Genomic DNA, 26,641 nt, shown 5'->3' with positions numbered 1-26,641 from the left:
TAGCTAATTATCATACTCTTTCTTTTGTTGTTTGTCCTGACTCTGCCTTGTAGGATACTATTCACAATCCAGCTATTGTCGACAATAGTGTTGAGGCTACTGAATCTGCCACTGATGCTGCACCATGTGATGCTCCAGTTGTGGTACCTCTTGTTGATTCAGTTGAGGCATCCTTGAGCTCTAAAACACCCACATCAATACCTGGCACATCGTCTAAACCTGCTACCTTTGCAACCAGTTCAGAGTCACACTCGGTGCATGTGTCTCAACATACCCACTTAGCTCTGAAATAATATTACAAGACCCAAGCAATATAGAGATGGCACGGTGAGATATGCAGACAGTGCAATGATTGAGCCAAGTGATCATCAAGAAGCACTGCAACATGAGCAATGGAAGAAGGCAATGGATGATGAATATCAAGCCCTGATGAGGAAAGAAATATTCCAATTGTTTACACCACAACAGGGAATGAATCTGATAAATTGCAAGTAGGCTCTCAAGCTGTAGAGAAAGGTTGATGGCTCGGTTGATAGGTACAAAGCTCGATTAGTGGTGAAGGGATCAAGCAGAGACATGGGATTGACTATGACAACCTTTAGCCTAGTAATCAAACATGCAACTATCTATCTTATCCTCTCTCTAGCTGTGTCATGAGGATGGAGTATGTGACAGTTGGATGTGCAAAATGCATTTCTCGATGGCATCCTCGAAGAAGAAGTATACATGAAGCAACCCTCTAGTTATAAGCATCCTCATTACCGCAGTCATGTATGCCGATTGAAGAAGGAATTGTATGGGCTCAAACAATAATCATGATTCTGGTATGCACATCTCAGTTCGAAGTTACAAGAAATGGGTTTCAAGCTATCTTGTGCAAATACTTCGCTATTTTTTCTTCAAATTGGTGTCAGTATAGTGTATGTGTTGATATACATTGATAATATTATTGTTACAAGCTCATCAGATAATGCAGTGAAAAGTCTGAGACACAAACTTCAATAGGATTTTGCAATCAAAGTTCCTGGAAAGTTGCAATATTTACTTGGTCTTGAAGTTCATAATATTGACAAGGGTATATTTCTTACTCAAACCAAGTACATCACTAATTTATTGAAGAGAGCAAACATGACACATTCCAAGCCAATTACATCACCTATGACCACATCAGAGAAGCTGTCAAAGGAAGAGGGTGAACCATTGTCTCCTAAAGATGCTTTCAGGTACCGGAGTGTTGGTGTGGCATTGCAGTATCTTACACTGACAAGACCAGACATTGCTTGCTGCACCAACAACAACTCACTAAGAGCAGTAAATTGTATCCTCGGATATCTGAAGTTCACCCCGACAACGGGATTGTCAATCAACGAATCAAACACAATTTTGGTGAGTGCCTTCTCGATGCTGATTGGGCATGTTACCCAGATGACAGGTGGTCCATGAATGGATCCATTGTCTACTTTGGTGCCAACCTCATTTCATGGAGCTCTTGTAAGCAAGTTATTGCATCGAGATCCAGTATAGAGTCAGAGTACAAAGTTTTGGCAATGCCACCGCAAAAATCATTTGGATACGATCTCTACTCAGTGAATTCAGAGTGGATCAAGGTCAAACACCATTCTTCTGGTGTGACAACCTGGGAGCAACATAGCTAACCCAGTGTTTCACACTAGGACTAAATAGATTGAGGTCGATATCCATTTTTTGTGAGAGTGTGTGGCCAGAAAAGCCTTGGAGATCCAGTTCATACCCAGTCAAAACCATTGGCGCTAAGGCAGTTGGTGATGATGCAAGACAATCTCAACCTGACGAAGCCTAGCTAAGATTGAGGGAGGCTGTCAAAGATGACTTAGTCTAGGTTGTCAAGCCGTTAGGCTGTTATGTTGTTAGGATTGAGTGGGTTTACATTTCTCTCCTCTCCTCAAATATAGCCCTCCACTTGTAACATGTGGCACTGTGTGCTAATTACTTCCCTTCATTGTAGCATGACTCGGTTGTACTGTAGCACATCTAGCATAGCTATATAAATTAATAGAACCCGCCATGGTCAATGCGTGCGGTATTCTCCCAATTCTCCATACTCTTTCTTACATGGACATCTAATTTAAATTATGCCTATTAGGCATAGGGCTTCATGCCCATTAGTGGTAGAATGTTTAGTCCCATATTGCCCATCCATATAAAAGGAATCCATCCTCCCTCATAGAAGAGGAATTCCTAAGTTACTAGTAACCACACACATGTTACACATACGTGAAATCAATTATGTTGTGATGGGGGCCAAAAAAATACGAGAAAAAAACAATTGAAAAATAAAAGGCTGAAGATGCATCCCTATGACTTCTCAACTTAAGATAGCAAAAATATACCCATCTTTTGCACCGGAAAAAATGACACAGACAATAAATGAATGGAAATGAAAGGGCATGAGGTCGAGCTAACCTCCTACGCATAGCATGACGAAGCGGGCTTGGAGTTGGATGTGACCATGTAAGGCATGGGAGGTGACTAGTTGTTGCTTGGGGGGGATTAAGAAATTTGATTATGTTTCGTAATTAATGGGATACAAGTACAAATTTGAGCCGTGTGATTAAGACTCATGAACGTTAGATATCAAAAGCTCATGCATAACTCTTGCAGTCTATATTTAATTATTATAGAATATATAGGTTGGTTCAAGTTATTGGATATAGATGGAAGGAAATAATAGTGTATTGATAGTTTTTAGTATTGATAGCATCAATTAATTGTAGGTTTTCAAACAATTCAGAGGGGAGAAGGTGAGAGACCAACTTCGATTGTAGATCGTTTGATCGTGTAAGATGTACAGTGAGGATCGTTCGAATCTGCCACAACTCATCTATTTTATAGAAGTATAGATATACACAATTACCAATAAAGTGGAGCATACTTGACTATATCTTGTGTCTTCTATGTTTTGTTCTTTTAAATTATTATTTAATTAGTTTGTGGTATTATGATTATTACGACACTAGAAACCACGCACATGTTCCACACACATGAAATCTATAATATTGTAATGGGGCCAAAAATTATCACGAGAAAAATAATAACTGAAAAACAAAAAGTTGTGGATGCACCCGTATAGATGGAAGGAAATAATAGTGTATTGATACTTTTTAATGCTAATAATGCCTATTAATTGTAGGTTTCTAAATTCATTAGAAATTTCCAAACAATTGAGAAGAGAGGAGACAAAGGACCAACTATGATCGTGTACCTTTTGATTGTGTAAGATGTACAGTTACGCTGGATAAATCCCCCGTTCATCTGTTGACACAACCTTTTCCCTAAAAAATCAAGAGAACTACGCGTAATCACCATTCTAAAAAAGCACCATTCGGTCGCTAAGCACTATCCAAAGGCCAGCCAGATATGGAGAATGCTTTAGGCTTTTCCTCCGGATTTCCCGCAGACCCCGGCTTGAATTGCACTGGTTTTAGTGGTAGGCGAACAACGCCGACCACCTTCAACTACAACTGTCACAGATGTTAGAATAGAGAGAGATCAAGAGATTGAACTCAGAATAGATTTAATTGATTGTTTCATTCCATTGATTGAGTGTCCTATTATACAAGATGATGGGTGCCATTTAGGAGACACCTCCTCCCTAGCGGACACCACACATAACCGCCATTAGCGGTTGGGCACAAGGAGCTCAACTTCAACACTCCCCCTTGATCGATTCATCATCTATATATTAATCAATGAATAACTCCTCCAAAAACCCTGTGGGAAAATATGAGGAGTAAAAGATTAATTGTAGTATGCCATTAAAAAAACTCTTTCAAAACCTAGTGGAGAAAAACCTTAGGAGAAAATAATATGGCATATATGTTTGTATTGGTACTAACTCATTACAAAACTTATATGAGAAAACTAGAGAGTAAAAGTTATAAAGGGAAAAGGAATGCGATATATATGATCTTATGATCATAAACATGTTATAAACTAGGGATTGACTCCCCCTAAACTCTGCAATTCTCAAAGACTTCACATGCCAATTCCATGAATACATTTCTGGAATATTGAAGTGGGCAATGACTTAGTGAATAAATCTGCTAGATTTTGACATGACTTCGTTTGCAAGATATTTTGTGGCAATTATTTCACTTTTATATAACCTATATGTATTTAAGCAATAAGAGCAGTATTATCTTGGTAGATAATTATGGGATATTCTGATGAATGAATACCACATGATCACGGAATATGATTAATCATTCTGTGAAGCAATACACACATGCGTTGTTGCATATAATGTTTAGAATGATCAGTGGAAGTAGCAAATAGAGTTTGCTTTTGATGAGTTCCATCGTAAGGTTGTACTACCATGTAGGAAAATGGAACCCATCAGATAATAAGCCAGCATCAGTATATTCTACCATGATCATGTCTTGATATTTTGATAGAATAAATCAATATCCTTTGTACATTGGAGATATATGACGATATTCCATAAGCCAATCATATGTCCTTTTGTTAGAGCTATGTTGTGTCTAGCTAATAACTAGACTGCAAATGCAAAGTTGGGTCTAGTGCTCCAATCATATTAAGATATGGAACTTCAGGTTCTGATATCACCTCATCATCACCTCTAGGTATGAATGGATGTTTATCCATACCAAGGGATCGAACGACCATCGGTGCTTTAGATGGGACTCCTGATAGAATGTGCTCAAGTTATAGACTTAAGCAAAAACTTGACTTTACCCAAGTCTTTCATCTCAAACTCCATCTTAGAATGATTTTTTGCACCTTCTATATCTTTTGTACTGAGATGATACATAATCCAGTGAGTGATTTCTTAATGAACACACATGGGCAATCTCATTTGAATAACTTTTTAGTAGAAGGAAATGATTCAGTCCGTTGTACCATATCTTGTCTGATTGATTAAGTCATAGAGTAACTTTTTAGTTTTATATAATAAATGTTGCGATTTATTTTTGGATTCAGAATTTTAAGCTCTATAGAGGCATATAGATATCCGAACTAAGTGACACATATGAGTATGCATTCACTATATTCATCAACTGCATGGATAAATCCATTTGTACTACCAAAATATTATATATCAGAACTTAATTCCACACATAACTAGAGAGTATGTTATCATCGAAAATGATCTCGAGTCTCTACATGAACCCTTGAGCTATATGCCTCGCTTTGTATCTCACCACCTCATTCTTTCGAATGACAAGACCCATTTTGCTTCTAGTGGGAAGTCTTAATGAAGAGTAGGTCTTACAGAGGTACATGACTCATTTTGCTTCGAGTGAAAAGTCTTAATAAATAGTAGGTATTACAGAGGTACATGCATCTCTTTTTTAAGCAAGTGCAATCCTATCTTAATTGCTTCCTTCTATTTGGTCTAATTTGAGCGCTAGAGGCACTCTGTCATGGCCATGGACTTTGGCCAGGATAAAGTGAAGATTTTTGGAAATTTTCGAGGAGAAATATAAATGTCAACAATTGTAGTCTTTCTATTGTATGGTTCAAGGGAATCAATGTAGTTTGTAGATATTTCACTAACCCTTCTAACTCCTCGTGATTTCCCACAACAATGGAGTTTGGGTGTTTTGATGTCCCAATATATAAGTTTATGCGCACATTTGTGATGGGTAATGTATGCAGAGCATCCATTAGGTGTCTTTCAACAAGAGGTTAAACTTTATTTACGGATTTAGAAGATATCTTCATTTGCTTCTACGGCAGTTTAAGAAGAATAATTTGTACCTAGATTTCTCCCCTCTTATTTTCAGTTGGGAGATAAGTGGTTTTATAAGGTACCTCCACTATTTTTGGTGCATTGACTGCAAGGATTAGTGACACCTTTGTGATCAGTAAATACAATTGGTAAAGTATTTGCAAAGTGTTGCAAATTTAGAATTCTCTGAACTTTTTGTTCAAAAACTTTAGTACATGGGTCTAAGGACCGAAGTCATTTTTTTTTATACATATCTACCCCTAATGCCAGAATAATTGTCCTTATCAAAATATAATCAGCGTACTGGGCTATACCTAAGTCTCATGTTAGGAGTTTGTGATATTATATCGTTGATGGATATTTATATCTCACTTAGATCCCCAATTTCTTCTGGGGGCCCATAGATGTACGCTGCGGTGGTGATATCAGTATGTAGAGAGCGTAACCGAATTTTTGTAGATGAGAAATATTTTTTTTTATTTCCATGTACTCACTGCAATGGCAAAATTGTATGATATGCAGTTGGTCAGATTTAGATCAAACCCATAGAATGTAGTAACACATGATTCTAATAAGAGGTTGGTACATGTAATTACGCATGATTCCAACAAGAGGATTGTAAATTACAATTCTGTTAGAAGTGATCATGTAATTAATTTAACTCTCTTGATGAGAGATTTAACTATACCATTTTTAGTATGGATATAAGATACATTACTCTAGATTGATACCTAGAGCCATGCAAGATGTATTGAATGCCCGTGAAGGAAATTTTATGGTATTATCCATTTGAATGGAGTTTATCCTGTATCCAGGATATTTTGCTCTTAATTTGATAATTAGAGCAATTAATTTGGCACAAGTATGGTTTATCAGGGATGATAGATACACATGCCGCCATCTTGTAGATGCTTCATGAACCACTATAAAGTATCATAAATGGTCTAGATAACGGCTGAATGGGATTATATATTTTTCCTTCAAAGTAGTCAAGGAAATTAAGTTGCTCATGTTTAATTTTATAGTAAGAGGGCCACAAAATTAATTTCCATATGGCACAAGAGGTGCAAACTTATGGCACAAGAGGGCCACAAAAATGATTTTGGAAATTATTTGCAAAATTTTATGTAGTGACCAACATAATTGATGATAATTTTTTGTCATCATCCCTAAACCAGGATGGCTAAGGCAAGCATGCCAAATCTTGAATTTATCAAGATGTAGAAAAATTATAGTATATGCAACATGTGTCATGGGATTGATGAATGTATAATACAATCAAGATGATAAGAAAGAAATTTTCTCAAGCGTTTGCTTGTCATATCCATTGGATTTAGTGAGAAATAAATACTCATCACCATTCTCAGTTTGGCATATAAAAACCATTTAGACTGGTGTCTTTGTAACTGAATAAGGTACAAGTTGAATCAGGACACAAGAGTGCATCCATGATCACTAAGTAAGTACCTATAGGGAGGATAATTATGACTCGATCCAAATCCACAATTAACATATCATGTTCAGCGATGGTTATAGCTTTTTCCATGTTTCAGAGTATGGAAATATATTTGCTCCAAAAAAATGCATTAGTGGTACATCTTCACACTAAACAAATTTCTTCCATCTGATTGCTTCCCATAAAATTTCTGTATATATAAGAAGAAATTCTGTAGCAATTTAACTCATATATAGAATACATAGAGTGCTAATTTTCTGGAGAGACACTATTGTATATAATGATATACAATATACAATATCATGTAGGACAATTGTATGATTATGACATGTAGGGGTATATTGGGAGACTAATTGAGATCTCCTAACATATCTTGGGAAATAAATTCCAAAGCATGGCATCTACACTGAGGATATCATCCTCCTTATGCCGGACCAAATCATTGTTCTCAAGGAATGGTTCAAGAATAGTCTAGTGGCAGAGTGCATTCTGGTTGTGCATTGAAGTGAGATTCAAGCTTACCCCTTTAACATGCTTGGCTTTCCCAATATAATTAAGATACAAATACACCCAATATTTGGGAATCTAGTATTTATTTGTACGGTGAATTGTACATCCACACTGTTGATAACCTGGAGAGTTGTCTATATTATCATTTCTGCTAAAACGATCATTGCATTATGCAATTCTACTTTTTCTTTTTTTTTTTAACATGTTGGAAAACCTTCACCTTCCCTTGGATTTCCTGTTGTTCCGTTTATAGCCACAAAATTTGTATCCTGAGTGTTAGCATGTACATCAGGTAGGGAAGTTGCACCTATTGGGTGAATTTAATAATGATATTGCTATTACAATATCTGGAACGATGGATGTAAAGTTTTTAAAGTTTTCACAATCATCCAAAATTGTGTGATCACAGAATCTCAACGTAGAGCATACTTGGCCAAATTAGAAGTTGTAATCTGCAACAGACTAAAAGTCCATAAAACGAAGGAAAGACCATTCACATTGAGCTTTAGGTAGGATAATAAATTGCTGCTTAGAAGGCTCCTAGAAGGAGGTCTAAAGAGTGAGTGGATTGTTCTCCATTGAAAACTCATATTTGAGATCTGGATGGAGGTTGTGCCATAAAAATGCAAAGTTGCATATTTGGAATGCTCAGGAATAGGATCGACATTCTCTGGTGGTAGGGTTATAGTGGCAATATACTTCTGGGCAGTCAAATTGAATTTGACATCAATTGCCCAGGTTAAGTAATTATTGCCATGCAATGTAAGTTTTGAAAAGATTCAGTTAAGGAAAATGTTAGCCATGTCCCACATGAAATGGCATGGATTAATTTACTAAGAGAATAAATTAACAGCAAATGTTGTAATTGCATGTATAAAAATCCGAATCATAAAATATCAGAACTGACAAGTGATGCATACCTTGGTATAGTACAGGCGATAAATCACTATTATAATGTTAGACTCTATTCCTGATAGAATAGGTGGCTGTAGTCACCACCAACATATAGACTCTGTACAAAAATATGGAATAGACACGATGAAAGTAGTGACCAAAATGGTGTAGACCTCGCAATATTGGGTGAGAAAACTCGCAGCTATTGACATGGACTTTGTCCAATTAAGGTGGACGATGCTACACTCACAACCAATGTTAAAGTCTCCAATACCTTGTGCTTGACCAACATTAGGTAAGGTAATCATCAATTTAATAGCATTTTCAAGAATTTCTACGAATTATTTAAGTAGTGGCTCAAATAAATAATAATAATAATAGAAAATATTATTGCAATTTAAAATGTGCAATAAAGATTGTATGGAGTGTAAAAAAAACTACAATATATTCAATGGTGGAGTATTGCTGAGGTAATACATTTAAAATGCAGTAATACACATTAGTTCCTGCAATTCCTGAACACAAGAAGGTCTAGAATGCATATTTACATGAGGCAAATAAAACATAATGCAATTTATGTTAAAATAGCTGGTTTAAATAGAATAATTACAAGTGTGTAATATTATCATTCTTTATGTAAAATTTACAAGTGTAATATTACAATTGTGTAATTTATGTTGTGTAATATTTACATGTGTGTAATATTCTCATTCTTTGGGCTTGCATTGCGGATGTCCAGAGAGACTTAACTGCAAAATTGTACAATAAAATTGAGGTTATATTGAATTAGCATGTAATATATTGAAAACCCGGGGTTGTTATGCAATAGTATACCACACTCTGCAATTCCTGATAACCTTAGGGTCTAGAATACATATTTACATGAAGTAAATATAATATAGTGATATACATTTAAACCCAGACGGTTTAAATGTAAAGATTTAAGAGACGTTATAATCATTTGTGTGAATACACATAAATTTGCGGCCTTTCTGTAACATAACCATAGGCCTCCGGTAATCGGCCGAATGGGCCAAGCCAACTTGGGCTGAGGCCCATTCGGCCTATGGACCCATTCGCCCGGGTGGGGGAACCACCCCATATATAAGAAGGGGGATGGCTATGATTTCGCCACCCCTACAGACACCACCGCTCAGAGAAAAAATGGGTGTCGTGGCTTATTTCCATGGCCGTCGCCATCGTGTATCCCGTCCACACCGCCACGGGAGGGAGCCACCGCCGGGTCATGGCAACTCAGGCAAAGGGTTGCCGAGGCATCGTCTCAACCTAAGGGCTACTTGGAAGCCATTGTGCAAACAATCATTGGCTAGCACACCGCTTTGCGCCTCTACGAAGCCGTCGGGCCACATCCAGCCTAGGGTTGGTTGCCTTGATGTGGCAATGCTACAGTGTCAGCCTGAGGGCCAGGCCATAGCTAGGCACATCGATGGGTGCCTCTAAGAGCTCTGCTTCATGCCGGTGGTGGGAGTTCAGCACCATCAGATGTTGAGGACAGGCACAACTAGATCCATGCCGTCAAATTGGCAAGCACTACTGAACCACCACCAGCCGAGGAGTGGTGGGCGGTCAGGCGGTGAGGTGGTCATGCACCCTGATGGAGAACCACCGGGCGCCGCCTGACAACAGTTTGTTGGAGGGTAGGCGTTGCCAAATCTAGCCAGCTGCCGGCGCCATATATTGGAGAGTCCGGGTGTAGCCTTCTTGAAGAGAACGCGAAAGATGTCCACAACGACAATGAAGTTTCGTTGTCACCATCGTCGTCTTGATGCTGCAAGATGTGGTTAGCCGCGTTGTTGTGTGGGTTGATGCCGAGAGGAGCACGCTAGCCACATGCCATGCGCTGTCGACATCGCTATTGCGATTGTTCTCGTCGAGTGTTGTGCAGGAGAAGAACAAGAAGAATATACGGTCTCCAACGCCATCAAGGTTGTAGGTACGCCATGAATGGGACAGTTGGGTTGTGCTGTTCTTGATGGCCTTCATGCCTCTGTTCTTGATGGTCAGACTCGATGTCTTCTCTATGTTGATGTCGATGTGTACGCGTAGACCCTGGACGAGAAGCAGTCCATTAGCGAAGTGTAGAGCAAAAGTGCATGATAACACGTTAGAATAGAGAGAGATCAAGATATTAAACTCAAACTAGATTGAATTCGTTGTTTCATTCCATTGATTGAGTGTCATATTATACAAGATGAGGAGGTGCCGTTGTGGAGGACACCAAACATAACCACCATTGGCAGTTGGGCAGACGGAGATCAACTTCAATAGCGGACACACAAGCGGCCACCTGCCTTTCTATGAAGCTATTTTAATTTGGTCGCATGGGCAAGGTGGTGGGGAACCCGGAAAAGTGAGAGAACTGAAGATGGGTGGCGTCGGCCTGCACGCCATATTCGACACGCCCATTGAGGAAGCACACGCCTAGGCGTTCCACACAGCGCCTGGCGATTAATGGCGCACCAGTCGCAGTCGATGCGTATTGTGGGTACCTATGCGATGTATTCCGGACAATTTTTTTCAAGGTCCGAGTTCCACCAATCTTTTAAAAGGGCAGCTAGGGCTCTCTCTTCTTTTTTTGAATGGCAGTTAGGGCTTGCTTTTGGCACTAGTAAAAATTTCATTCAAATTTCGCAGAATATTCAAACTAACAGGATTCAGGAAGGATTCTACAAATAGGGCCTTAAGACCTGGAGTAAGATAAAAAGGTGATGTTATGCTAACCTGAATTTTTGAAAACGTGCAAAACATCGTTTCAGATAAAGGTTACACCTGAACCCACTTTTTGAAAAATGAGTATTACCACAGTATGCGTACTATAATTAAATTAATTATTTTAATCCAGAAAAGATGTGAATGGATTTGATAATAAAAATGCATTTTTAGGTAATCAATAAAATGCATTCATAGTATAAAATCTTTGTATTATAGACATACTATAATAATAAAGAATAATTCCATTTGACCTCCGTAAACGTTCAGAGAAGTCCGCATAACCTATATACAATTAAACTGCATATCAACCCCTTAATTTTATTAAAAAAATCAACTTACACCTTGTGCCGATTTTGGAGAAAACTTAGTTGCTGTAGGCGACTATAGTAAGAGAAATTTATCCGTATGGATGCGGTTCATTTCGCAAAGAACTACAGAACGGGAATTTGGGATAGCATAAGCATGTAGTTATTAGCAAACTCACTTAGTCGCTCCTCAATTAGCCTAGAGACGATGTCAAAAGATCACATGGGTCTTATTAACTTGGTTAATCATCTCGGTCTTCCGCATAACATGCCGTGATGTTGACCTACGTAGCATGCATACATTATCTATTTTATCTTGCATGTTCGAGAGTATAGCCTCTCCACATTTTTTTAAGCGAGGATGACCCTCAACCAAAGAGGCTTGTAAGCAGGCCCGTACGGCAGACATGTGCAGACTGTGCTCACTGCAGTACTGTAGAACAATACATATATAGCGTCTTATCAGTATCGGTTCAATAGTAATTAGCACTGAAGATGTATCAATACCGGTTCTTAAACTCCCACGTGTGAACAACAGCTGATGAAATAAGAACCAATACTGATAGTGACTGTATTAGTGCCGGTTCTAGTCACAAACGGCACTAATAATCAGTATCAGTATCGGTTCTAGCCACGAACCGGTATCAGTGCCAGTTCTAGTTACGAATCGTCACTGATGATTGCTACTATCACAATTTATCTTAAAAAATTCATAATTTTTTCACACGAAGTCGAATGAGGAAGAAATCTATATGAAAATTATAGCTCTCGATGAGATCTACAACTTTGTAGTTGAAAACTTTTTAATTTGAGATTATTTAAATACTCAAATAATTATGATAAAGTTGCAGTAGTGGTCGATGACAGCTTATATTAAAAAATCATAACTTTTTCACACGAAGTTGGATGAGGAAAAATTTTATATCAAAATTATAGCTCTCGATGAGATCTACAATTTTATAGTTGATTACTTTCTTATTTGAGATTATTTAAATATCCAAAAGCTATTCATATGTTCGATCAGAAGATGTTAAAAAAATTTATTTTGCTACTATACTCATGAATGGATGATAGCTGAGATAGTTAGAGAGGTCATACGTACGCAAAAGCCGTGAGGTCTTGAGTTTGAGTCTTGGTTGCCGTATACGAGCGAATATCACGTGACTTTGCGAATATTCGGCGCGGTCGGGTGGGCAGCCTTGGTCGGGTGCCTTTGGTCGTGAAAATAAAATTTTGAAACTTTTTTCGGTAAAAAAATATTGAATCAAGACCGACTATCAGTACCGGTTAAAACCACCAACCAGCACTGATAGTGACTTTCAGTGTCAGATATTCGATAATGCCACTTTATTTCGTACAACTAGAAAGGTATTTTAGTGCATGTGAATATAGGAAAATGGGCAAGAAAGCTAGCGATTTGACGATAACAGCGCACATGGCCGCCGCTATCGGCAATATTCCTCCTGCCTCAAATCAATGAGAAAATAAACTAACCAACCAAACAAGAAATTATGTGAACCAACACAATCTTACACGTCTTTGTTGGCTATCCCTATCTTCTGATGCAAATGCTTGGAGAAGTTTTTACGGCCTGTGTTTGGAACCCTGGACTGCAGCATTTTTTTAAAACTATGAGATTACGGCATCGAAACCAATTTTGTAATACTGTAGCTCCTGGTATGTGTTTAACTACGACAAATAACTTATCGGAGGACACTGGTTACGAAGTTTTTACTTCTTAATATCACTAGAATCCATTAATTTTAATGATAATTGTTTCGATTATGATTATAATGTGTACATACATACACCACCACACACCACATCGTACTCATACACTCTTAAGTGTGCTCCTGTCACAAGCTTATAAATAAACTGTTAGAAGCATACGTGTGTGTAAATCATATGCGTCAAGACTTACCTTATTGGGTGAAATGTACTCTCACATATCCAGAACCACATCATGAGGTGGTTTCCAATGATAAATGTTTGTGTTATCACTAAATTTTGAAACCTATATAAAACACACTCACAATATTGGGCAAAATTTAGTTGTTGTAAAATCAAATCATATGGTCAACCATATGAAGTTGAAATGTGTCTGCTTGGTTCGAACCACATGGAAACTGAATTTTGTCCCACAAAATTTGGTAACTTCGACCAAATTTGTTGTGAAAGTTCTTATTCTAATCGAATTGTGATTCAGCTGCTAAAACTTGACCCAATTCGTTGGCAGCCAATTTGATGATCAAACATCAATAATACCAAATTTTGTCAAGGTTTGGTGACGCAGATTTGCAATCTTCTGTGCAGATTTGCAAACCAGGTATGCACGTGTTCGCTTCACATTGCTTGCATTTTTGTGTACATATGTGTGTACTGATAGAACTAATTCATTTCCCGAGATGCAAAAAAGTTCATTTTCTGTCAAATTCATACGTTCATATTGAATACTAATTCTAAACCTTTTTAAATTACCCCATATTGGGGGAAAATAGATTAGCATGAGGATAATGGTTGACCATCGCTATCAAAGATCCCTCCGAAGCCTTCGGCCTCCGAACTCTCAGTAGGAGACCTAGCCCTCAGAAGCTGCGGACCCCTTCGGGCCACCCCTCCGGTGCCCATGCGGCCTTCCGAAGCCTAAAGATATAGCCAGCCTCCGGAGATAATATCAATGAAGAAAAGGACACCCCCTATAGCCAACTCGACGTGACGCGATGGGAGATGAATGGCTCAGCTAGGCCATGCCCAGGGAGCATGCCTCCCGATGCCTCCATCTCCCGGAGCCATGCCCCCCGAAGCCTCCACCTCCTAGGGTCTCTATCTTCGAGGCTCGGGCAGACTTCCCAAAGGCTACAGGATGAGTCATCAAGTCTCAAGAAAGATCAGCTAGAAGGGGAATACCGGTCATCCTTTGCATGTAAAGAAGTGACCGGCATTAAATACCTAGGTTATCCTGACACCCCTCACAGTGCGGCGCCGGATCGCAATTGGCGACCGACTCACCCCAAAGGGTGTAGGCACCATAATAGTTACTATGGTAGATATTTATCATCTATCGAGGATAAAAATTAGTTATCCAGGATAAGGCCCAGTAATTCGGTCTGGTCCTAAAAATTTATACATCGTGATAACTTACACACTAAGCTCCGTATCACCCTATAAATAGGGGGTAGTAGTCATATGGAAAGGGAGGTCACAAGGAGAATGCTCAAGGCAACACACAGTACACAAAGGTGCCCAAGTGTTCAACCACGTTGTGATACTCTCCCAGACCGATCCATTTTTCTACTATCAATACATTTGTGGTGTTTCTTCCTCTCAAACTTCGTCTCCAAGCCTGAGTCTCCTCCTTAGAAGAAACTCTCACCGTACTTGCTGGGGTAAGACGATCTCTTGCTCCAACAGTGGCGTCGTCGGTGGGGAACAAACACAGAAGTGCTAAAGAGGTAGGAATCCACCAGAAAAACCACCAACGCGCTAGCCGCCATATCCACCATTGCAACCATGGAACCATATGCATGGCTGTCTCAGCCATGCACACCACGTGTACCCTCCAGCACCGCTGCCGTATGGGACAGCGTTCCTCCAGCCTTAACAAACCCAAAACCTTAGGTCGGTATGGAAACTCCAAACGGCACAGAGGCCTTCCAGCCTCTGCATGGCGAAGACCTCGCTGCACCAGGAGAGGTCGCGGCCGAGGTCGCAGCCAAGCAGGCCGCTTTCCAATGGCTCTGGGCGGTCGAACCCAAGAATGGTCCTACCTGGACTTGGTCCCAAGGTGTCTCCTTTGATAGCACATGGGATGCCCCAGGCGAGCCAACATCTTCGGAGAATTTGTCTACCCGGCGTCCTCCTCGGGCCCCCTGGCGAAAGAGGATTCTGAGGAGGTGCAAGGCTTCAAAGTGCGTAGACCCAGCCAGCACCCTCGACGTAGCCCTCATGACACCAGCCATGCATAGGGAACTCCAAGTCCAACTCGTCCAGGGAGGCATAGTCGAAGCCACTCTGGCTCTCAAAACTGGCTCACCAGATGACCTCGACGGTCTCCCTAAAGGAAATGAGGCCCTAGGGAAACCATGGGCTTTGGGGCACGTGGCCCCCAGCAGCGACCTCAACGTCAACCACAAGCTCTGGTACCCCCGGCGGCATACGGGTGTATCCTGCACGGACCAGGGCGCGACAATAACACCAACAACTGTCGAGCCCTCATAACCTTTCGGGAGGAGTACCTCGAAAAATAAGTAGGATACCTGGCCACAGAGGGAACCGGGGAACAGCACAGGGGTTAGAAAGCCTAGGGCAAATCCCTGGCCCTCCGACCCCGCTCCATCGCCACCAACTCTGCCAGCGACGGTGCAATATCCCAGAAACGAGGACTGAGTTGGAGAACACCGTCACTAAGCTCCGAATGGATTACCTTCGGAGCCAAGCAACAGATAAGGGCTGAGGGGGTCGAGGACCACCTCTCTCGACTAGCCTTAGGCTTCACCTCCGACACACACCGTCGCCAGGCTCTCGACGAATTACCTCCGGGGCCGGGCAATAGCTAAGGACCGAAGGGGTCAAGGACCACCTCTCCCGGCCTAGCCGTGGGCTTGGAGGCCTTCAAGCCTCATAATAGAGGCCTTATTCTGGCAAAGGTACGCCCACTACTACCTATCGATAGTTTACCTAGCTGGTCTATCTTTCGTACAACACGATCAAAATATGTTGAAGGCCACCAACTTTACTGGTAGAAGTTTTTACAACAGATAGCCCTATGTAGAAATGGTAAATCTAAATTATATCCCTGTTTAGCAATAAGCAGTAGAACTTAAGTTACATCTTCATTTGACATGAGTTATGAATAGTCATCTAACCTAGCTATGTCTTACACTGCAATTAGCTGCTTAGTGCTAACAATAGACTGCAAAACTTAACTAGTACATAACCATGCAAAAACCCATGCCTACAGCCGCGCCGCATGCCTAGGTCACCTAGAGAGCAGAGTATGCTAAGGTGTCCTCAAAGGCATTACATAGCCTCAGTAGTTTTGAAGCCACGCCCAGGGGATGTCCTCAAAGGCGAAGATGCGGTGCTCTGAGGAATGCTATCACAAGGAATCCTCGTTGCATGACATGCCTACACACCTCCAGCATAGCAAGCCTAGATCAACACGAAGGCATCAAGCCTAGGTTTCCTGGAAGACGTTGCATAGCTTCGACAGAGTGTAGATGCGGGTTATTAAGGGACTTCCTTGGTAATGTAGTTGCGGCACCCCCGAAAGATATCTTCGGGGGGGGGGGGGGCGTGACATGCCCACGCACCTGTAAGCATTGCTTGCCTAAACCTAAAGTCACGTGAAAAGATTTCCTGGAGGGTAGGCTTTGCACTGGTAGGCAGTGGAGCCCACACACCTGCAGCAGCATAATGTGCTTAGGTCGCCCAGAGGGCAGATTATGCTAGGGTGTCCTGGAAGGCATTACGTAACCTCAGTATTGAGGACACTGCATATCAAGGGATGACCTTGATGTGAGGATATGGTGCTCTGAGGAATACTGTCGCAAGAAATCCTCGTTGCATGATATGCTTATATACCGCGAGCGTAGCATGCCTAGGTCACCACGAAGGCATCAAGCCTAGGTTTCCTAGAAGGTATTGCATAGCTTCGGTCGTATAAATGCCACACGCCAGGGCAGACCCTTGGTGGACAGTGTTGCGGTGCACCCAGGGCATTTCCTCGAGAGCACGACAAGCCTACACACCACGGGTGTAGCATGCCTAAGTCACCTAGAAGGCAAGACTACCTAGGTTTGCTAGAAGGTATTGCGTAGCTCCGATAGTGTGTAGAGCCTTCGGCACTAATACATGCAAAAAGGGATACAAAACCTCCGACAAAAACGGAAAATCTTACCAAACCTCTGGCAAAAACGGAGTCCTAAATAACCTCCAACAAAAACAGAGAGACTTACAAAACCTCTGATAAAAATGGAGAGACTTACAAAATCTCTAACAAAAACGGAGAGACTTATAAAACCTCCGGCAAAAATGGAGAGACTGTGAGGAACCATCCAAACAATATTCTAATTAATCATCAAGAGGATCATTATTCATGATCCAACCTCGATGATTAACCAGAATCCTGTTCCAGTAGTCTCGACACGTGTTTTGTGCCCAAGGATCGGAACACATGCCTCCAACATAGTACATCATAACATAGCTTAATAAAGACCAAGTAATAAACATTTATATTACAAAAATTAAGCAGACAACTAATTCCAACAATTTATAACAAAAGCGAGCTAGGAGGAGACAAAAATCCATCAACTCCTAACTATCCAAAGATCTACGCAGTGGAAAGAATAAACTAGACAACAAAAGAGAGTGGAGCCACATGCCCTTAGGCTCCACTCCAAAAGCTCAAGCTTCGGAGTAGGATGAACTACTCCTGCCTACCACCCTGATCGGCAGGCACAAAGTAGCCAAACACAGTCCCTTCCTCAGCAGCCGGAGTACCTACATCAACTTATGGGCAGCACCCTAAGTACGAAGGTACTCGCAAGACCTACACAATATGGATATATAATATCCCGACTCTAAGGATATGCATTGAGCTGTTTGCAAAAATATAAACTTGCAGTTAAGTTAATTAAAGCAGTAAGCAACCTAGATATATGTGTGAGCAACTAACTTAACCAACATATATGAAATTACCCTGCAACTACCAATTGATCATATGCAACTGTAACCACAATAGTATCAATGTATAACAAGTGCCATCTCGACCACCTCACACATATCCGAACCATGAACCACATATCTGAACCATCATCCACAAGTGAGAACTCTATGACCGATACAAATGAAACCATAGCATGCTCATGACCGAGAGCGTGGCAGTTCGAACTGTTTTTACACCCTGCAAGGGAATACTCCTGGACCCACACGACTCGGGGACCATACGGCTTGTGCCACCAACTAAAGTACACATAAGGGGGTACCCGTGTCAACCTTTCCCATCTAGCCCCAACCGTGTGCGGCATGCATCGCTCAACGCGGCGGTATTAGAACTACTCCCGAACCAAACTAGTACCACTTACAAGCCCGCACGCTCACACCGTCGATGTTCAGGCCCCACAAAGCCACAGCTACGAAGGTATTCGGCTCGTCTTACCATTAGATCAGCATGTGGTGAGTAAGGTAAGTGCTAAAGACAACTGTACTGACAGACGGCCTTAAATGATTCAAGCAGCCTACGGTGTCCGGGTACCCTTCCCGAACTGCCCCCGGACTTTCCTTGAGGGAAGATGATGATGAGGACATCGACACCTATATATCAGCCCAGACGCCATCCACTCCAGCCCAGGTGCCATCTCCATCAGCCCAAGTCCACACGCCATCTCCATCAATCCAGGCGCCACCAGCTAGGCCAATGACTCGGGCCCGTGCACGAGAATTAAAGATTGTTTTGGTGCTGAAGAATGAAGGCCCAGAAGCTCAGTTTGACCAACAGAAGACCTAAAGACTGATGTGGACCAACTTGGGCCAATCTGGCCAAGGCGGCCCAAAGGAGGGCGCCCCTAGGGGTGCGTGCCTCTCCCTCTCCTAGCCGGCCCTAGGGGCTGCGCCCCCTCTTTTCCACCCTATAAAACCAGGGGCTGCGCCCCCTATTTTACTTGAGTTTTGTTTAATTGATAGCCTAGCTACAATCCGTCCTTCAACGTGAATTCAGAACTCCACCTTCGTGCAATACATCAGATTGCTCGCCTCTAATTCTTGCTCGTTCTTCGATTGCTTGCAAGAATTGATCCTCGTGATCAGGTTGATCTTGTTTACCGCAAGGTTAATATCCATCGGAAGTTGGTTCAGCGATTGCATTGGCGCTTCGGGCTTGCTCGTCGTAGTCGGATCGTGAGGGTCGACGACCACTAATCGAAATTATCATCACTCGCCGAAAGATCGGGCACTCTACACCTATCAGATGACACCCCTAACACCGCCCACATCTCGTCTCATACTCACCACTCAACCAACCATAACACCCTCAACCATGTATTTGTGCGACAAAGTAAATCCTATGCTCACGAACAACGGAAAACGTACGTCATCGTTTGACTTCTACCGAAAGACCTAAGCATGGCTAAGCATATAAGTCGAACTTGTACCTAGACATAACATCATCTCAAAGCTACAAGAAACGTGGATGAACAAGTCATCAAGGTAGAAGAATGCAATTGACGTAGGTTCTACCCATTTGTTCCCGACATCAACTCCCTATACATGCAAACCTATACATAAGCATAGTTTATCAATATTTAGACTTCATTTAATTCAACTGATAGCGTGCAATATGTTAGATGCTTGCCTTGCTATTCAGGTGGCTGCCCAAAGTTTTCCTCGCTCTCCTGGATCACCGGCTCAACATCCTCTAAAAAAAATAACGCGTGCAATGTCATGAGTATGAATAAAGTGCAACAATGCATGCCACAATGCTTAACAACATGCTAGAAGTATAAGATATACGAATCAATGCAATATTAAACAATCTAAACGAAAACCGGAAAATAACAGCCATCCAAAGTATCCGGACTGGTTCAGAGTATCCGGGCTCGGACCCTCCGGGTGACTCTTTGGAAGAGATGCTCGGTTACTACTTTTTATTTGACTGGCCCGAAGTATCCAGGTGAATCCGAGTTATCCGGGTTCCGGAGTCTTCGGGCCATCCTCCGGGAAAGGCTCTCGATTAGCATTATTTTAACTTGACTCAGAACCTCCGGGTTGGTCCGGACTATCCGGGATGTGCCGGACACTCCGAGTGAGGTTCTGAACGAAGCTCTCGGCTACACGATCACATAACTACCCAGAGTCTCCGGGCTTGGCCGGATAATCCGAGCGATATAGACTTGGTTTCTTCACGATTTTTCCACATAGGTGTTTTGACTCATTTTTACAAATATGTGCTACACAAATGTGTACATGCCCTATCCAAGGGATCCTAAACCAAACTCACACCCTAAACCCTAACCAATTTTGAACACAATTCATTAGAAACATTCTACCGGAGTATTTGGGTGAGTCCGGAGTATCCGAGTTAGCCCAAAAAAGCTGTTCTCGAGTGGATTTTTGGTTGATTCGAGTTGCGATCTTTTCCAAACCTAAATGGAACATGTCAGGGATAGTCCAAGGGTACTAGAACTTTCTCATCAACTACCAACACGACTCTAGAGCTCAGATTCGACCAAAACTCCATTTTTGCTCCAAAAAGCTCAAGAATGCCAAGAACTTTAAGAACTACTCGATTCTTCCACGAAAACGAAAAATGGATTGGATAGATGACTAGCTTATGAGCTAGAGAATGCAATGGTACTACATGCATACCTTGAATCCTCCACTTGAGCTCAGATTTTGGGAAGAAAGGGAGAGAGAGAGAGAGAGAGAGCTTGAGCTTAAGTGAGAGAGGGAGGGAGAGCTACAGCTGTGAGCTGCACTTGGTGAGGATGTGGTGGAGTGTGGGAGGGGGGGGAGAGAGAGAGAGAGAGCAGGTGGGGTGCTGCCCACTTGAGAGAGGGAGTGGGTGAGGAGTGGGGCCACATGTGGGGCCCACATGGTAGAGAAAATGGGTATTTTCAATGCATTTTCCATTATTTTCACCCCCAACTTTCCCTCTTATCCAAATGATTATTAATGAAGTGCATTAGCGCTCCGAATTACCATTACGTAAAATTTAAACATAATGCTTAAGAAGCATCATTTTGATTAAATGTGTGATTAAGAAATTGGGACGTGGCAGAGACCTACCAAATCTCCGATAAAAACGGAGAGACCTACAAAACCTCTAGCAAAAACGGAGAGACCTACAAAACCTCCAGCAAGAACAGAGAGTCTTACAAAACCTCCGACAAAAACGGGAATCTTACCAAACCACCGGCAAAAATGGAGAATCCTACAAAACCTCCAACAAAAACGGAGAGTCCTACAAAACCTCCGACAAAAACGGAGAGCCCTACAAAACCTCCAGCAAAAATGTAGAGTCCTGCAAAAGCTTCGATAAAAACGGAGAATCTTACAAAGCCTCCGACAAAAATGGAGAGACATCCAAAAACCTCTGCGAGACAGAGCGTCTTACAAAAACCTCTACCAAAACAGAGAGCCTTACCAAACCTCCACCAAAACAGAGAAAATTCCAAAACCTCCACAGTACGGAGAGCCTTGTAAAAACCTCTGCAGGATGAAGAGTCTTCAAAAAAACCCCACGAATGGGGATGTCTTCCAAAAAACCTCCGCCAAACAGAGAAGTTCTAAAAAGACCGATCGAACAACCCCCCCCCCCCCGGCATCTTGAAGGCAAATTCCTCCGTACCGCAGAAGTGAGAAACCCACTAGCCTCTGAAAGACACAGCCAAGTGATCAAAGGGCTATAGATCCCCCTCCCCGTAGGAAGAGGTATGGCCCGTGTAAAGGGCTATAGATCCCCCTCCCCGTAGGAAGAGGTATGGCCCGTGTAACTCAAACACCTATGGTAAAAGGTGAAGTCATTTACCCTACAGTCTCATCTAAGACACGATTCATATGTCGTTTATAAAGATTATGCTAATATTAAGTAAAAGCCCACTCTGCGTAGCACGGGAAATAGTATGGAATCTCCAAATGTTTGTTGCAGGGGCAGCAGCTTCTGGCACGCCGTTGCCAAGCTCCAGACGAATTACCTCTGGAGCCAGGAGACGGCTAAGGGACGAGGGGTTTGAGGAACACCTCTCTTGTCTGGCCTTCGGCTTCTCCTCTGACACGCCGTCGCCAGGCTCCGGATGGATTACCTCCGGAGCTGAATTGCAGCTAAGGGCTGAGGGGTTCGAGGACCACCTCTCCTGTCCGGCCTTCGGCTTCGCCTCTGGCAGTCCGTCACCAGACTCCGGATGGATTACCTCTAGAGTCGGGCAGTGGCTAAAGGATGAGGGGGTCGAGGAACACCTCTCCCATCTGGCCTTCAGCTTCGCCTTTGACACGCTGTCGCCAGGCTCCGGATGGATTACCTCCGGAGCCGAACAGTGGCTAAGGGCCGAGGGGGTCGAGAACCACCTCTCGTGTCTAGCCTTCACTTTGCCTCTGACACACTGTCGCCAGGCTTTAGACGGATTGCCTCCGAAGCCGGGCAGCAGCTAAGAACCCGAAGGGTCGCGGACCACCTCCGGAGCTTATCCCCGAAGGTTCCAGATGGAGTTCGTTGGGTCAAAAATCTGGAACAAATTTAGAAGGAGGCCCTACCAACGCCAAACCCGAGGAGTACACGATGACCGGGAACGACGAGGTTGCCACTACTTCACCCGGCCCCCCTTAGTTACCCTATGTGTCTACCACTACCAGATTCCTGAGGCCACCTCTCCTCTGGAAGGAACAAAACCGGCTATGATCTATGGGAAGGCTCGGTACCTCGGTCATTCGAAAAATTGGCCATCTCCTACGAAGGGGACAAAGAAGTGCGGCACGAAGGCACGAAGGGAGTAACAAAAGCAAATTTCTCCTCATCCTCCACCCCCATGCTAATTTGGTGGTACCCCGAATAGGCATCTAGTAAACACAGTAAGGCACAACCCATCGTAGAGTCGACGATCTGATCAATGTGAGGAAGAGGAAAAGGATCCTTGGGATAGGCTTTGTTGAGCTCGGTAAAGTCGACACTCATTCTCCACCTGCCATTGGGTTTCTTCACGAGGATAGGATTTGCGAGCCACATTGGATGACAAACCTCTCGAATGAAGTCCGCTTTTAGGAGTTTGCCAACCTCCTCCCGGACAGCTTGCTTCCTATCCTCTGCAAACCTTTGTTGTTTTTCGTTGAGTTTGACAGCTAGTCGATGCTCAGTCAACCTCCCTAGGGACCCTGGGCATACATGCAAACATATCTCGATTCACCCGAAGGAAAGTGATGAGCTCGAGTTTCTATTTGGAATTAAGGTCAACCCCTATCTTGACCACCTTGGCTGATTCAGATGGGTCGAGGGGTATTGCCTTGGCACCATCATCAATCTTCTTGTCCCTGGCTCTATCGTTATAATCTCCTTTGGTGGCCTCGTTGAACTTAGAAGTGCCAGCAAGACTTAAGAACTTAGAATCCTCAACCTCAACAACGGCTTCATGCTTCTAGCTCTTAGACTCCGTACCTTTTGAAGTAGTTATCTCCCAGTAGAAGTGCTCGACCATATCCAAGCTCTGCTTATTGCACTTGACCATTGCACGCTGATCCCCATTGACAATTATGAACCCATTGGAGCCTAGAATCTTGAGTGTTTGATACGCGTAGTGCACCACTGCCACGAACTTGCCTAGCATTGGGCAGCCTAGAATCACATTGTAAGCCATCTCAAAGTCCACAACATCAAAGGTTAATTTCTCTGTACGAAAGATGTCAGGCTCTCTGAACATGACTAGTAGCTCGATCTGTCCAAGGGGTATATTGGATGAATTTGGGGTTATACCATGAAAAGGCTCAACTCCTGCCTTGAGCTCCGACCATGAAATTCACATCTTGTCTAACGTCTTGGCAAATATGAGACTAAGTGAACTACCCCCATCAACCAATGTTCGATGTATCATGATGTTAAGGATAATAGGTTCGACCACGACCGGGTATCGACCAGGGTGTCGAACTGTAGATAGGTGGTCAACCTTGTTAAAGGTGATCGGTACCTCTGACCACTTGAGGTATTGTAGGCTCTGTTAGAGCCAGGTTGACCTCTCTCCCAATCGCTTTGTACTGTCTCTTGGACTCGTATGCGGTAGATCCTCCAAAGATGTTTGCCAAGCTCTAATCGGCCCTGTGAAATTCGGGTTCATCATCTTTAGCATCCGGCTTGGCTTGTTTGTTGTGATATTCAGCAACATCAACCTTGAGCTTATCATCAACCTTCTTTTTAATGACATGACACTCTTAGTCTTGTTGGCTAGTCCGATGGATAGGACACCACTTTCCACCACCTTGGCTCAGGCCTTTGTTATCCCCGGTGTTGCGCGACTTGCTCCTATTGGCCGTAGCTACAGTCGTGTCTAGACCTTCGTGCTTGTCACCAGGTTTATTCTTCTTCCCCCCATTTGCTGAGGACTCAGGATTATCCTTGCTAGGCTGAGGGTTTTTGGCATGTTCCTGAGCTTCAGCATACTTTGTAGACTTGTTAGCCAACTCGAAGAGCTCTTTGATCATTTGGATCTTTCTAGTGGCTAACTTGCTGACCAAATCTATGTCCTTGATGCCTTGCATAAAAGGCAATAATGACTGGCTCATCAGAGATGTCCGAGATTGTGTTGTGCCTACTGTTGAACCTTCGGATGAAGTCTCGAAGAGATTTGTCTTTGTCTTGGTTCAGCTGGTGGAGATCGTTCTCTGTTCCTGGGTGCTCGAATGTTCCCTAGAAGTTGGCGATGAACACCTTTAGCTTGGCCCATGATCGGATCGAGTTGGGAGGAAAGTTTAACAACCAAGAGCGTGCTGGCCCATCCAGCACGGTCAGCAGATAGTTGTCCATCACCTTGTTGTTACCGCCCGCCGCTTGAATAAACTTGGTATAGATCTGTAACCACTCAATGGGATTGAGCTTTCTGTCATATTTTTGGATCGGACCCGCTTTGAACTTATTGGGCGACCGCATCGACCGGAGCTCAGGTGTGAAGGCTTTGCAAACCCCATCAAATTGTTCAGGAGGTGAAGGAGGACTATCACGCATGTTCCTTCGAATTGGGGAGTCACGTCGATTGTCCTGTCCTGGAAATCTGCGCTCATTATAGCGTAGGTCCTCATAGCTTTCCTCATGATGGTTGTCTGTCACTCTCTGTAGATCGTGTTGATCATGATAGATGTGGTTTCTTAGGTCTTCTTGGTTCCTGCGCCTATGAATAGTGCATTATATCCTGGCCCGCGGGACTATGCTCGACCCCGCCCAAGGTTCCCATATGGAATTCTCAACTCATGGATGTCCACGTCCGTGGCTCCTCAAATTAGCACCTTGCCGACTTGGGTGCCTAGAACTCTCAGGGTTGTTTACTCGAGCAGCCTAGATCTGAGCCACATCTAGTAAAGTCTTCACTTGATTGAGCATCGGGGTTAAAGGATTCACTGAATCCAACTCGTGGAAGGATCTTAGAATTAGATGAGTGCCCTGCACCTTAGCCTCTTGAGTACTGAAGACACCACTAGCGAGGCTTGGTTGTGGCTGAGTTGATGAAGCCTCGTGATAGTTGTCCTGAGAGTATACGTTCCTTGATCTCGAGACCGATGCTAGTGAAGGGGTACCCACCTGAAGTCGTCATTGAAGACCAGAGGGCACCTGACCTCATGCGATCCATCGATGACCAGTAGTATTAGTAGCTAACTAGGTACCAACCACAGATGTTCCTAGTGGTATATTTCCAATGACACCGGTACCGTGGGTGGTGGATACCGCTGCTAGGTCTGTGGGGATCTCTGCGCTATTGTTCTCTGTAGCATTTTGATCCACCGCCATCGGGTCATCGGGTGCGGTTCTGACTCCTCGAGCTATGAAAATGAATCGATTCGTTCGGTTACTCTGGCTATCAACTGAGTTCTCGTTTCCACTCTCTTGATCCTCATCCTTGCTATTAGTGTCAATGCATTGGGGAATGTTAGACTCCTTAGGATCCCAGTCGAGATGTCCCACCTCACTATATGCGTCCAATGGGTTGGACTTGAGAATAACAGTGTGGGTCAGTCCACCTTGATTGTCCTAGTGAAAAACCATAGCTTCGAAGAGGATCTCAGATCCGGCAGGAGATGATGAGTAGATGACTTCCACTGGCTCGAAGTGGTCGTAGAAACCATCATCGGATAAACCAGCGCATATGTGAACTTGAGACATGATCAATCCTAAAAAGCAGAAGAAGACCCCTACCTGGTGCGCCAACTATAAAAAATTAATTCCTAACAATATGTTCGTAATTGGTTGAGGTACCTTATAGATGAGGGATTGAACATGAATCGGGACATGCGATTTAGACAAGTTTAGGCCCCTATTAGAGTAAT

General features: G+C 42.9%; 1 protein-coding gene across 1 annotated transcript in view; it reads right to left on the bottom strand.

The window, feature by feature from the left end:
* Window positions 1–26,105, bottom strand: part of LOC133886353 (uncharacterized) — a 58,262-nt gene extending 32,157 nt beyond the window's left edge. Inside the window, exons 1-3 of the mRNA XM_062326084.1 lie at window positions 26,027–26,105; window positions 24,586–24,858; window positions 23,772–23,948 (exon numbers count right to left, since the gene is read on the bottom strand). Of these exons, the coding sequence (XP_062182068.1) occupies window positions 23,772–23,948; window positions 24,586–24,858; window positions 26,027–26,105 (529 nt within the window). The remainder of the gene's footprint in view (window positions 1–23,771; window positions 23,949–24,585; window positions 24,859–26,026) is intronic.
* Between the last annotated feature and the right edge of the window lie 536 nt (window positions 26,106–26,641).

Source organism: Phragmites australis, chromosome 12 (assembly GCF_958298935.1).
Source record: "Phragmites australis chromosome 12, lpPhrAust1.1, whole genome shotgun sequence".
Lineage (NCBI taxonomy): Eukaryota > Viridiplantae > Streptophyta > Magnoliopsida > Poales > Poaceae > Phragmites > Phragmites australis.
The sequence above is the reverse complement of the archived record's forward strand: the minus strand, read 5'-3'. Positions and strand labels throughout refer to the sequence as shown.